Source organism: Nomascus leucogenys, chromosome 22a (genome assembly GCF_006542625.1).
Source record: "Nomascus leucogenys isolate Asia chromosome 22a, Asia_NLE_v1, whole genome shotgun sequence".
NCBI classification, from domain to species: Eukaryota; Metazoa; Chordata; class Mammalia; order Primates; family Hylobatidae; genus Nomascus; species Nomascus leucogenys.
The window spans coordinates 72,809,298-72,821,518 of NC_044402.1; the positions used below are offsets into that span (position 1 = coordinate 72,809,298).

A 12,221-nucleotide genomic window follows, 5' to 3' on the forward strand; every position below is an offset into this window, starting at 1 on the left:
GTAAGTGTAGAGACACATGTTCATCCTATAATGTTGGACTGCTGGTTACATGCCAGCACCAGGCTTACAGCAGGGGACAAAGCAGGGAGCATACATTCTAGTGAACTTATTGCTTTAAAGCAGGAATGGATGTCAAAAGGAAATCAGACTGGGCGTGGTGGCTCATGCCTGTAATCCCAGCACTTTGTGAGGCCGAGGCGGGTGGATCACCTGAGGTCAGGGGTTTGAGACCAGCCTGACCAATATGATGAAACCCCATCTCTACTAAAAATACAAAAATTGGCTGGGCATAGTGGCATGCGCCTGTAATCCCAGCTACTTGGGAGACTGAGACAGGAGAATCACTTGAACCTGGGAGGCAGAGGTTGCAAGAGCAAAACTCCATCTCAAAAAAAAAAAAAAGTAATCAAAGCCTTATGTCTCCTGTGATTCCTGATATACTTTGAAGCAATCACACAACCTACTTTTCTTTAGAACTTTCAGATTTAAATAACTTATTAAAGAACCTTTATTAAATATTCCTAAAACTCTAGATGTCTAGTTTTGTTTTGTTTTTAATACCATCATTTCTGTCCTCGGAATTTTATAGCTTTATAGATAAGTTAGTAAAAATATGGGCATGGTCTTGGAAAGTAATAACCAGGTAGTTTTAACCTCGTTATTTATTCTGAGTTTTTTCAAATAGAAGAGATAGCAAAGAAAAGAGGGTTTGTTAGGTGGATTGGGCTAGATGGTCATGGCAAGGCCTTCCTGGTTGGAATATGATCTTTTTGTTTCCTTCAAAATCTGGTTGCTGTAACGAAATTTATACAGAATTTTGAGAAAAAAAATTTAGTGAACATTGAGTTTTGATATTTAAGGAATGACATTTATGGAAAATTGATTTGATATTATATTTTTAGGCTGTGTTTACATGGAGGGTAGCCATTCATACCCTGTAGAAATTATAGAGATTATTTCTATCTCTTCTGGCCTTGTAATTCTGTCTGCCTTTTAAAAGTAGGCATATTTTGGGAAATAATCTCAGAGCTCAGGGTGTAAGTTAGGACTGATTACAAGGAAATAGTGTGGGGAAAAGGAAATGTCTTTGTTTTAGCTGTGTTTGTTTGATCCCTATGAAAACAGGTCCATGATTTCTCTCTAGAACATAATTACCCACTTTCACACTGATGCTCTGAAGGTTTATACAGCCACTAAAAGCCAATTTGAATTAAGAAAATGAAATAAGGTGTTTCTCTTTGTTTATGTGACAGGTAAATTTACAAATAAATTGCCTATGGATACAGATTGTCATTCAATATTTGGATTGGAGGATTATTCTGAGTGAGAATAAGGCACATTCTAGTTTCTATATGCCTTGATAATGGTCTCCTTAGTGCCACTTTGGGGAATATTTGCTGGTCCGGAATCCAGTCCCAAGATGAGGACATGCTTAATCATCCTCTTTAGAATTAACCTCTGTATTGACCATTTTATTCATAGGTAATTTTTTAACAACAAAGTTTATAGACAATAATGGGCTACTTTCTTCCGTCTGCTTGCAGACATGTGCTCACCGATATGAAAAAAGGCAGCATGTTAACACGAAGCAGGAATCCCGAGACATCTTTGGGCGATGTTATGTCCTGAGCCAGAATCTCAGGATTGAAGATGATATGGATGGGGGAGATTGGAGCTTTTGTGATGGGCGATTGAGAGGCCATGAGAAATTTGGCTCTTGCCAGCAAGGTGTAGCAGCTACTTTTACTAAAGACTTTCATTACATTGTATTTGGAGCCCCGGGTACTTATAACTGGAAAGGTATGACCTTTGTATTTATAGAAATAGAGATTAGAATGTCTCCCTAATTTCTGTAATATGATTTAGTACCATGATTTAGTACATTTTGAGCTAAAATGTGTTCGAAGACATTTGTGTATTATAAAAGTTGGGTAGGATACTAAAAATCTCTAAATGATACGATTTTTAAAAGCTAATAATAGTGGAATGTATGTTTTAGTGTTGACATTCTTTTCCCCTCTACCAGTACTTTACTTTAATTCAGGTAGTTAACTTTTTTTCAGTAGGAATATAATAATTAATATTAGTATTTTTTGCTGTTTTATATTTGTGTGGCTCATGAAGCTAGAAGTGTTAATTTTAAGTTAGTGATCTGAAAACTTAGGATTAAATAATGGTATATACAAATAAGTGTATTAACATGGACATTAATAACAGAGTATTAATATGGACATTTCTCTCTGTATGTGTTATTTTCAAAGGCCTGCTTTGCTAATAATTCAGTAACGTTAGAAGGGCAGATTACAGACAAATTGGGGAATTTTGAGGTATAATTTCAGATATGTGAGGAAAAGTTGTTTGATTATTGTGATGCGAGTAAATGGAGATGTGGAGAGGTAAAGAGAAAATGGCCCACATTTTTTGACTGTGTATGTATAGAAAATGCTATATCATAAAAGACAACCTAACTCTCATCCATGGCGAAGAGAACTGCATCTGATTGGGAAATAAGCCATTTTTGAGAAATTTATTAATATAAGTCACATAACACTTTCACTCATCAGGAAAACTTAGGAAAATGGTCCCTTTTCCATTCAACAATTTGTTTTAATTCTGGTTCTAAATGACTCTTGAACACCTTTCTCTGTGTGCAATCTTCAAGGGTAATTTCCCTTTGCCCCCCACCTCCACCCCAACAGAATCTTCATGTACAGTATTTCCCAGGTTATTTTGACCTAACTGAAATAACATGTTGAATTTAGTTTTATTTTAGCATGAATAAATGCCATATATAGTAAAACAAAACAAAAATACCCACCAATTATGTATATTTTAATTCATGGAAAATATGGTTTACATGCTTTATAAACCCTGACCTAAAATGTTGCCATTTAAAGCCATATAGTGATTTGGGCTTACTATATGAAATCTTATGTTTTAAATTACTAATTGTAAGAATTTTTAAAAGATGAAATCTTGGTTAAAGTGATCTAAAGAAAAGATCAATATGTCTCACTTTTACACTGCAGAAAAAAGACAAATTGAGGCGGGATTACAGAGAATGTAAAATACATATATCAAGTTCATGTCATTTAAAAATTGGTTCTCTGTAGATTTTGCTAACTAAGCAAACCTTCCGTTTTTCATCTAGTTTCATGGCATTATAAAGATAGTTCATGAAAATGCATGGGACATTTTTTTAATGACTCAAATTTCTTTCCCATAAAAATTTACACAAACATATTTAACAACCATAAAAGTCATCTCTGTCCTTCCTTTTTTTCCTCCAAATTTTTTTTCCTGTAACTAGTGATAGCATGGGGGATGTTTATTAGGAACCATTTATTTTCTTTTGTTTCATCTTCATTTTTTTGTTGTTTTTACCATTTCATTCCTTTAGGGATTGTTCGTGTAGAGCAAAAGAATAACACTTTTTTTGACATGAACATCTTTGAAGATGGGCCTTATGAAGTTGGTGGAGAGACTCAGCATGATGAAAGTCTCGTTCCTGTTCCTGCTAACAGTTACTTAGGTAGGAGCAGGCACAGATGGCTGCCTTTGCCCACCTTCTCAGATACCTTGTGTGAAACTCCCTCGCAGGGCCTATGGCCCCTGGACTTCTAGGCTGAGAAGAGGCCAGCTGGGGCCGGGACCTGTGGCCACTTTTGCTGGAATTTGATAAGCTTGGTGATCTAGAGCTGTTAACCCGACTGATGCCTGGGATCCTTTCCTTCTGACTGGGGCTCCCTCAAAGGAGGAAGAAACCTATTATCACCTAAAATCGTCCGTCCTCCCTCCTGCTCAGAAGTCTGTCTCTTGAGCTAATGACAGCCTCCATAACCTGAAACAGGCCATTCATGCAGCCATGAAAATGTGCATGGGTGTTCACAGTAAGCTGAGATCTTTGCTCAGTGCCTCTTTCCAGAGATACTCTTAAGAACTGCATTTAATAAAGTAACTCTTAAGTGGCAAGTCAAGACCTCCAGGTCCTCCCTCTGTGATTGTGGTTCTCTAAGGATTGGCCCTGCTTCTGGATTGGGACCCCATGTCACAGGGCCCCGCAGATGGATAAAAGCTTCCCAGTGGAGGTTGAGCAGTACTGCTAAAGCGGCTTTCAGGACACCTAGACTGTGTCTAAGGGCCAATTCTTAATCCTAAGGCTTGTTTGCATGACTAATGGGCGTCCTAAGTTATTTATGTGCATTATGGTAATTACACAAAGGCTTTTAAAAGCTTTAATTCTTGGTATGAGTTGACATAAAGAATAATTACTGTGCATTTTTTGGAAAAAATGTAAAAAACTTCTAAACCTAAATAGTAACCTGTTTAAAAAAAAAAAAAAAAAGTAGAGAAAAGTACCCAGATGTTAGGATATTACTGGAAGAATGGAAGGTAAAAAAAGGAAAAAACAGGTATAGATATATGAATAATTTCAAGCAATGTGCTAGTAAACACACACTAAGAAGTTGTTCAGTCCGGGCCTGGTGGCTCACGCCTGTAATCCTAACACTTTGGGAGGCTGAGGCGGGCGGATTACTTGAGGCCAGGAGTTCAAGACCAGTCTGGCCAATGCAGCAAAAACCCCTTCTCTACTAAAAATACAAAAATATTAGCCAGGTGTGGTGGTACACATCTGTAGTCCCAGCTACTCAGGAGGCTGAGGTTTGGAGAATCACTTGAGCCTGGGAGGTTGAGGTTGCAGTAAGCTGTGATTGCACCACTGCCCTCCAGTCTGGGCAACAGAGCAGGACCCTGCCTCAGAATGTTTTATTTAGGGATTACTTATGATTAAAATACTTGATTGTAATCGCACTGGCCAAGAAACCAATACTTTGGTCTTTAAGATGGATGGCTGTGGATTTTATAAATTTACTTGCTGTCAGAACATTTGAAAATATGAAGCATTTTTTTTCTCAAACACATTTGCCACTTTTAGAATGGATTTCCTCAAAAGCGAATGCCTGAGAAAGAAATCAAATTCATATTGTTACATTTGGTTTGTCCATGCTGTGTGTGAATCTGTCACTTCAAAAGATCAGAGGGTTTAGGGGAACAAAACAATCTGCTTGAGGTTTTGGAAGCTGGCAATGAGAGCAGCTTGCCGGATGCAGTGGTGGCCTCCTCATCCAGCGAGAACAGCAGTGGCTGTCCTGCCTCTTACCAAGCATAATTACTTTTTCTTCAATTTCTTCCATCCCGTGCATGCGTACAGGCCTGCTGTTTTTGACCAGCGTTTCCTATACAGATCCTGATCAGTTTGTTTATAAAACACGGCCTCCCCAGGAGCAGCCTGACACATTCCCTGATGTGATGATGAATAGCTACCTAGGTTTGTGACCTCTGTGATGACAAATAAATTGGTTGTGGTCATTAAAATTTTTTTTTTTGATCCATACAGAGCATAAATATTTTTATGTTCTATTTTGTTTCCATTGAAGCACACACAAAAGGCATGCGATGGTTGGGGCTCTGTGGCCAGATGGTTGTAAGAGCTAGATTCCATATTGCCCTCTAATCTGATGGCTCATGTTTTTCAATTCACTTCACAATTTGAGAACTGCAACGGTAGTGGTGAAGCTTTTCATAAGTAAAACCCAATAAAGGGGGTGAACTTACATTCTGCATCTGCCTCACCTTTCTATAGAAACATTTACTTAATTTGAATGGTTTTGATATGGGCACTTCTGTTTGCTTTTCACCAGATCTGTCATTTGTAATCTGACATCCTACCTGATGCTTTATAATGGGGGTGTCCTAATGTTTTCTGCCCTCTGAACAAGTGTATAACTGATACCAGTGACAACTTCCTCACCTCTGTTGTTTATACTAGGTTCTCAAATACCATATATCATCAGTCATTGTTTTGTCTGCATGTTTGTGTCTGAGAACTAAGTTGGTCCAACTCAATGAAATGCTATCTATGGTGTATTAGTGATGTTAACATTTGTTTTTGTCTTATTACCAAAGAGATTGATGCCTCTTACCAAGCTTAATTACTTTTTCTTCAATTTTATTTTATTCCTGTAAAAATACTGGTCATTACATTATAGCAGAACCCTGTAACATGCACTCAATTATGCTTCCAGTCAGGTTATATTTTCTGTGTATATGATGTAACATAACCAAATTATTCCTGGATAATTCAGTATCTAGCTTGATCTCCTTTTACCATAGTTCCAATATTAAAATAGGGTGCAAATTGATTCTTAAGATGTATGAATACTTCAAAATTCAAGTTATACGTAGGTGCTTTTCATTAAAAGTCTTAATATCCATAGAAAGCAGTAAGTTAGCTAGTCCCAGGACTTTGTCCTTGTGTCAAATCTGAACTCTGTCACTCATATTATGACTGTGATAGCTGGTGGGAAGGTCAGGAGGAGAGAGGGGTGGGAAGCCAGAGGAAGAGGTAATGATGGAGTTACCAATGTCATAGGCCTAAAATATATGGATTGATGTGAGGGGCTCTATATATTTCGTTTTTCTAGGTTTTTCTTTGGACTCAGGGAAAGGTATTGTTTCTAAAGATGAGATCACTTTTGTATCTGGTGCTCCCAGAGCCAATCACAGTGGAGCCGTGGTTTTGCTAAAGAGAGACATGAAGTCTACACATCTCCTCCCTGAGCACATATTCGATGGAGAAGGTCTGGCCTCTTCATTTGGCTATGATGTGGCAGTGGTGGACCTCAACAAGGATGGGTGAGAAAGCCTCAGGTTATATTATGCTGCAAATCATTGCTGCTTTGACTAGCTTCTATGGGACTTGAGAAGAGTCGTCCTTTCAGGTTCATTGATGTAAAGAATATTTTTACTGCCACATTTTTACCAACCTATCTTTATCATTTCTATGACGGCAGCAGACAGACATTCATATCCCTCCCCAAGGTATAGGATTATATTTTTGATTTTCAGTTTTTACTTACATGTTGGGATCATGAGTCTATGAGAATTAAAATTTGAAAAAAATTAACTCAAAACACTTGCATGATTCTGTTCTATGGTTTCATATGGGGCTGATGGAGCATCAGCTCCTGTTGAAAATAGGGATTGGTGATAAAGTAAAAAACAGATATGTGGCTGTTGGTGTCAGTTGGGGTGGGGTGGAACAGTGAGGTCTTAATGGGAGTCCTGCTGCACTATGGTTCTAACTCGAGGAACTGGCTTTGAGTTCTTGCCCTTAGTATTTTTCTTGGGGCATTTATTATAGGCTACCTTGGTTTTTAAAAAATATTATAATTGAGTCATAAATTCTGGAGTTGAGGGCCTTTCTATTATATCTCTTATGTATCCTTAGTACCTAGACTGGTGTTGCTGGTATGTTAGCTGTTGGTTCACAGCTCTTTCCCCTCATTATGTTTTTAGGTGGCAAGATATAGTTATTGGAGCGCCACAGTATTTTGATAGAGATGGAGAAGTTGGAGGTGCAGTATATGTCTACATGAACCAGCAAGGCAGATGGAATAATGTGAAGCCAATTCGTCTAAATGGAACCAAAGATTCTATGTTTGGCATTGCAGTAAAAAATATTGGAGATATTAATCAAGATGGCTACCCAGGTAGATAATAGATTATGAAATGGCTATGATTTATAGATTATTTGATTGTTTAAATAATAGCACTGCTGGGCACAGTGGCTCACGCCTGTAATCCCAGCACTTTGGGAGGCTGAGGTGGGTGGATCGCCGGAGGTCGGGAGTTCGAGACCAGCCTGACCAACATGGAGAAACTAAAAATACACATTAGCTGGGTGTGGTGGCACATGCCTGTAATACCAGCTACTCCCAGCTTTGGGAAGCTGAGACAGGAGAATTGCTTGAACCCGGGAGGCAGTGGTTGCGATGAGCTGAGATTGCGCCATTGTACTCCAGCCTGGGCAATAGGAGCGAAACTCCATCTCAAAAAAAAAAAAAAAGAAAAAAGCCAAACAAATAAATAATAGTGCTTATGTCATCTTAAAACATTTTACTGGAGTGTTTCTAAAGCGTTTGTTAAAATGTTAAAATGTGATGTTGTCAACAGATATTGCAGTTGGAGCTCCGTATGATGACTTGGGAAAGGTTTTTATCTATCATGGATCTGCAAATGGAATAAATACCAAACCAACACAGGTAACCAAATAACCGGGATTTCTACAGCTAGAGTCTCAACTTCTTGCCCTATAATAAAATATTTAGGTTTAAGTGACTTTTCACACAAATCTTATTTATAAGTCCACAATAGTATAGATTTAAAAAAATGTATTACTAGAAGATACCTTCAAAATAAATATATAAATGCAATGACTTGCTTGTTCTAACTGTAAAATTTCTTAGTTAAGTTAGGAATCAAAGTAATCCAAAGCAAAAGAATGTTATTCTACCCTGACGGCATAAAGAGAGGAAATATGGGCAAACAAAATAGATGACTGTAACTACATGGAGAATGTAGACACCAAAAATTAAAAATTTCTTTTGAGAAAAATAAGACTTGTAGGGAAGGTAGGGAGATTTAGTTTGAAATGGCCTGATTGACTTAATACAATAAACAAGCTCATCAGAAATGGGCTCTTTTCTGCTTTGAGATACTATGTAAATCGAATAACTTTTATGAAATGAAATGTATGAAGTGTTAGATCATATAGAAATTTATGACTCGTATATAATATAATTTACTTATAAGTGAACTCTCAAATTTCAGTTCAAAAGAAACTTGTGTGTCTTTTTCAAAGCATTGTTAAGAAGCTCATGTTGATAGCCTAATGTCCATTCGGATGCCCTGTGTATTTCAGGTTCTCAAGGGTACATCACCTTATTTTGGATATTCAATTGCTGGAAACATGGACCTTGATCGAAATTCCTACCCTGATGTTGCTGTTGGTTCCCTCTCAGATTCAGTAACTATTTTCAGGTCTGTTATCTATGATTTTAGTGTTAAGCATGTTCTATAATCAGGTTACACTAAAATGTTGACCTTTCGGATTGAAATTTGTCATACCTATACTTCAAAGGTTTATATGAATTGTGAAGCTATTTCTTTTTCTTTTGAAGGTAGTAAACAATGTAATAAAAACCTATTTTCTAAAATCTTTTCCTCAAATACTTTAAAACATAGATCCAAGTTAGAATTTTTACTTCATATATTTTTAAAACCTTAATTTTGATGATGAAAAAACAAAACACATATAAAATGTAACAGTACAAAGAACATACAGAAGGAAACCCCCTATAATTCACCATGCATTATTAAACTCCAAGATCTTGATTTCTATTCTTTTATTTTCTGTGATTGGACCATGTATATTTAACAAAACTAAGACCATAATTGTGCATAATTTTGTAACCTGCTTTTATCTCTTTAGGATATATAGTGGACTTTTCCTATGTCACTGAGTACTTTTCCAAAATGAAGTTAACAACTGTCTGTGAGGCATCTTCTGACAGATTCAAAGCTTATTTAACCAACTGCCGGGCTCTCACTGGATGGTTACGTTGCTTCACAATTTTTTTTTGCCCCCATGATATAAAAAGCTGTGGAAAACATTCTTACTTTTGTTTATATCCTGGATTATTTCCTTATTATAAGTTCCTGGATGTGAAATTGATATATGTGCTTCAAGACTTTTGATTCAGTTTCACCAAGATGACCTCCCGAAATGGTTCAAGATTTCCCATCCGTGGCGTTTGAGTCTCCCTTTAACCAGCGCTTTCATCACTGCTGGAAATCACCATTAAAAATTGGAGGATTTTTTTTTGTTTTTTAATTTTCAAAAAGTAGATTTATTTTTTTTTAAAGTTAATAATATAGAATTATAGAAAATCCAGTACATTATTCCCATCTTCCATAAAACTTCTGAGCATTTCTCTACTTTTAGGGTATCATCAAAAGGCTACACTGTAACTTCTGCTGTCTAATCTGGTTTTTATTTAATCTTGGGCTATCTCTCCTTGTCAATACAATAGATGACCTAACTTTTGTCATTTGAATGTTTGCCTCTGTGTGTAATTGATATTTTAATATCCTTACTTTCCTGTCCTCATAAGTAGGTTGACTGTCAACCCTGTACACTTGTTCCCTCTTTACTTGCAGATAGTATGAAAGTAAAATTCAACAACCCTTTGATAAGAAGAGGACTAACCTCCCCTTCTTTTACAAATGAGGCAACTGAGGCTCAGGACTTGGCTTGAGCTTTTAAGGCTGAAGCCTGAGAGACAGAATGTAGCACCTGAATCTTCCCGACTTGAATCCCGTGCATTTTTTCTACTAAATCGTACTAGCACTTCAGGGTAGCTAGTAAATAAACACCAATTTTAAACATGAGGCAGCCAAACTAATAAGACTTATTTTCTATGTTAAACATAATTCATGTATACTTTGCCCTCAAAATTGTGTGTTGTATGTTTAAAAAACAAATCAAAATATGTTCTAGGCAGAAATGTCTGTTAAAATACTACGATGTGTAAAATACTGTATCTGTGGCAACTGATTTTCAAATACTTGTGAATTTTTGCCTTTTAAATATGCTCTCAAAACTTGAGAATGTATCTAGTTAGTATCTTAGAACCTAGCAGCCGTCTAAATGTAAAATAAAAATAGAATGGTAAACAATAAAGGAAAATAGAAAAACAGGGAATGTGGGCAGTATTTGACCCTTTATTGGCCCCCACTTTCACCATGAATGGACTTGTGCTCTCTAGCCTACCAACAGATTGATTCCAGAAGTTTGAGCTAGCTGTTTGGGATTTGGAATGCATTTTCTTATAGAAACACTGTTCTCCAGAATGGCTGGGTTTACCACAAGCCCACCAGAGTCAGCCTAACTGAATCCACGTGGTAATGAAACCCCAGGCCCCATTCTGAGTTCTGGTGGGGAGCGATGGAGGTGGGCCTCCTCACCCACTCATACCCCTCAACCCACCGCATACCTGCATTTCTTGTGCCTGTGGCAGCAGTCGGGCCACAGACCCATGGAGACCCCTGTGGCTGCTGGGAGCAGGGCAGCCAAAACATACGAAAAGATGTTTTCAGATGGTGAACCAGAGTAGGGCATGGAATTGGATTCCAGCTTCTCGAGTGTTTGCGGGGTTGCAGTAGGCAGTGCAGAGATGGGAAGAGGTTTAAAAGTTCAAGTTTTTGGCTTGCAGAGATATTGTGGGGGTAGAAAAGTTGTCAGTCCTGGCAATAGGAAGGCAAAGACTGAAGGTTGTGGGTGGGAGACTCCAAGGGAGGCTGAAGAGTAGGGCAAGTGTTTGTACAATGGAGATTCCCAAGTTCAGGATTGCCTGTATTAATTCACATACTGTAGACACGCTGATCATGAGCATCTCTGGTATTAGGTGTTTATTGGTGTAATTCTTCCAGAGGGTATGTTGGCAAGACTACTCGTAATGAAAAATGCACATATTCTTTGACTCCAAAATTCTGCTGCTAGGAATTTATCCCACCGATAAACTCAAGTGTGTGCACAGATGATGTTTGTGAAAGCAGAAAGCTCAACAAGGTGAATGTTTACCGATTTAGGTACTGGTTAAATAAAGGATGTTACATTGATACAGTGTAACGCCATCAGGTGTGAAAAACAGTGAAGTAGATCTATGTGTATATACAGGACAAGACCTCTGAAATGAATGAGAAAAAGCCACATACAGAGCAATGGCAATTAAGTTCCCATTTAGTTGAAATTATACATATATTTTAATATTTAATTTTAGATAATTTTAACAGACATGTCTGGAAGAACATACAAGGCTACTTGGGTGTTCGGGTGGGAATGGAGACAAAATATTTACTTTGAAACTCTGAAACCGCTACATGTTGCACATGTACTCATAGTGTGTACGTTTTTAAACAAATACTGTATAATGAGGCTCTGCATTGTATACATTTATATCTATTAACAGTTTTCTTCTTCAGCAATGGGGGAAAACGTCAAGTGTATTTTTTTTCCTGTGTTTTTAAGCTGTGCTGGGCAGCTAAGGATGCCATCTAGTATGTGAATTAGTCTCACATTCAAGGTAACAAGAGGCTGAGCTTGTTTTTCACTCCTTTTGTCTTCAGATCCCGGCCTGTGATTAATATTCAGAAAACCATCACAGTAACTCCTAACAGAATTGACCTCCGCCAGAAAACAGCGTGTGGGGCGCCTAGCGGGATATGGTGAGCGTCCCTCTGTCTTGGTGGGATCCCCCTCAGTTTCCCACCTCCACTTCATGATGACTATTGTCCTGAGGAGCCACAGGGAAGATGAT

General features: G+C 37.7%; 1 protein-coding gene across 4 annotated transcripts in view; it reads left to right on the forward strand.

Moving 5' to 3' along the window:
• Window positions 1-12,221, forward strand: part of ITGA6 (integrin subunit alpha 6) — a 79,248-nt gene that overhangs the window by 40,803 nt on the left and 26,224 nt on the right. For 3 of the 4 annotated variants that reach the window (XM_030804141.1, XM_003253713.4, XM_003253714.4), the window contains 7 exons: window positions 1,545-1,800; window positions 3,401-3,532; window positions 6,486-6,696; window positions 7,360-7,553; window positions 8,017-8,105; window positions 8,765-8,883; window positions 12,031-12,129. In XM_030804141.1, coding sequence (XP_030660001.1) covers window positions 1,545-1,800; window positions 3,401-3,532; window positions 6,486-6,696; window positions 7,360-7,553; window positions 8,017-8,105; window positions 8,765-8,883; window positions 12,031-12,129 — 1,100 coding nt within the window. The remainder of the gene's footprint in view (window positions 1-1,544; window positions 1,801-3,400; window positions 3,533-6,485; window positions 6,697-7,359; window positions 7,554-8,016; window positions 8,106-8,764; window positions 8,884-12,030; window positions 12,130-12,221) is intronic. The other variant, XM_030804140.1, reaches the window with a different exon arrangement.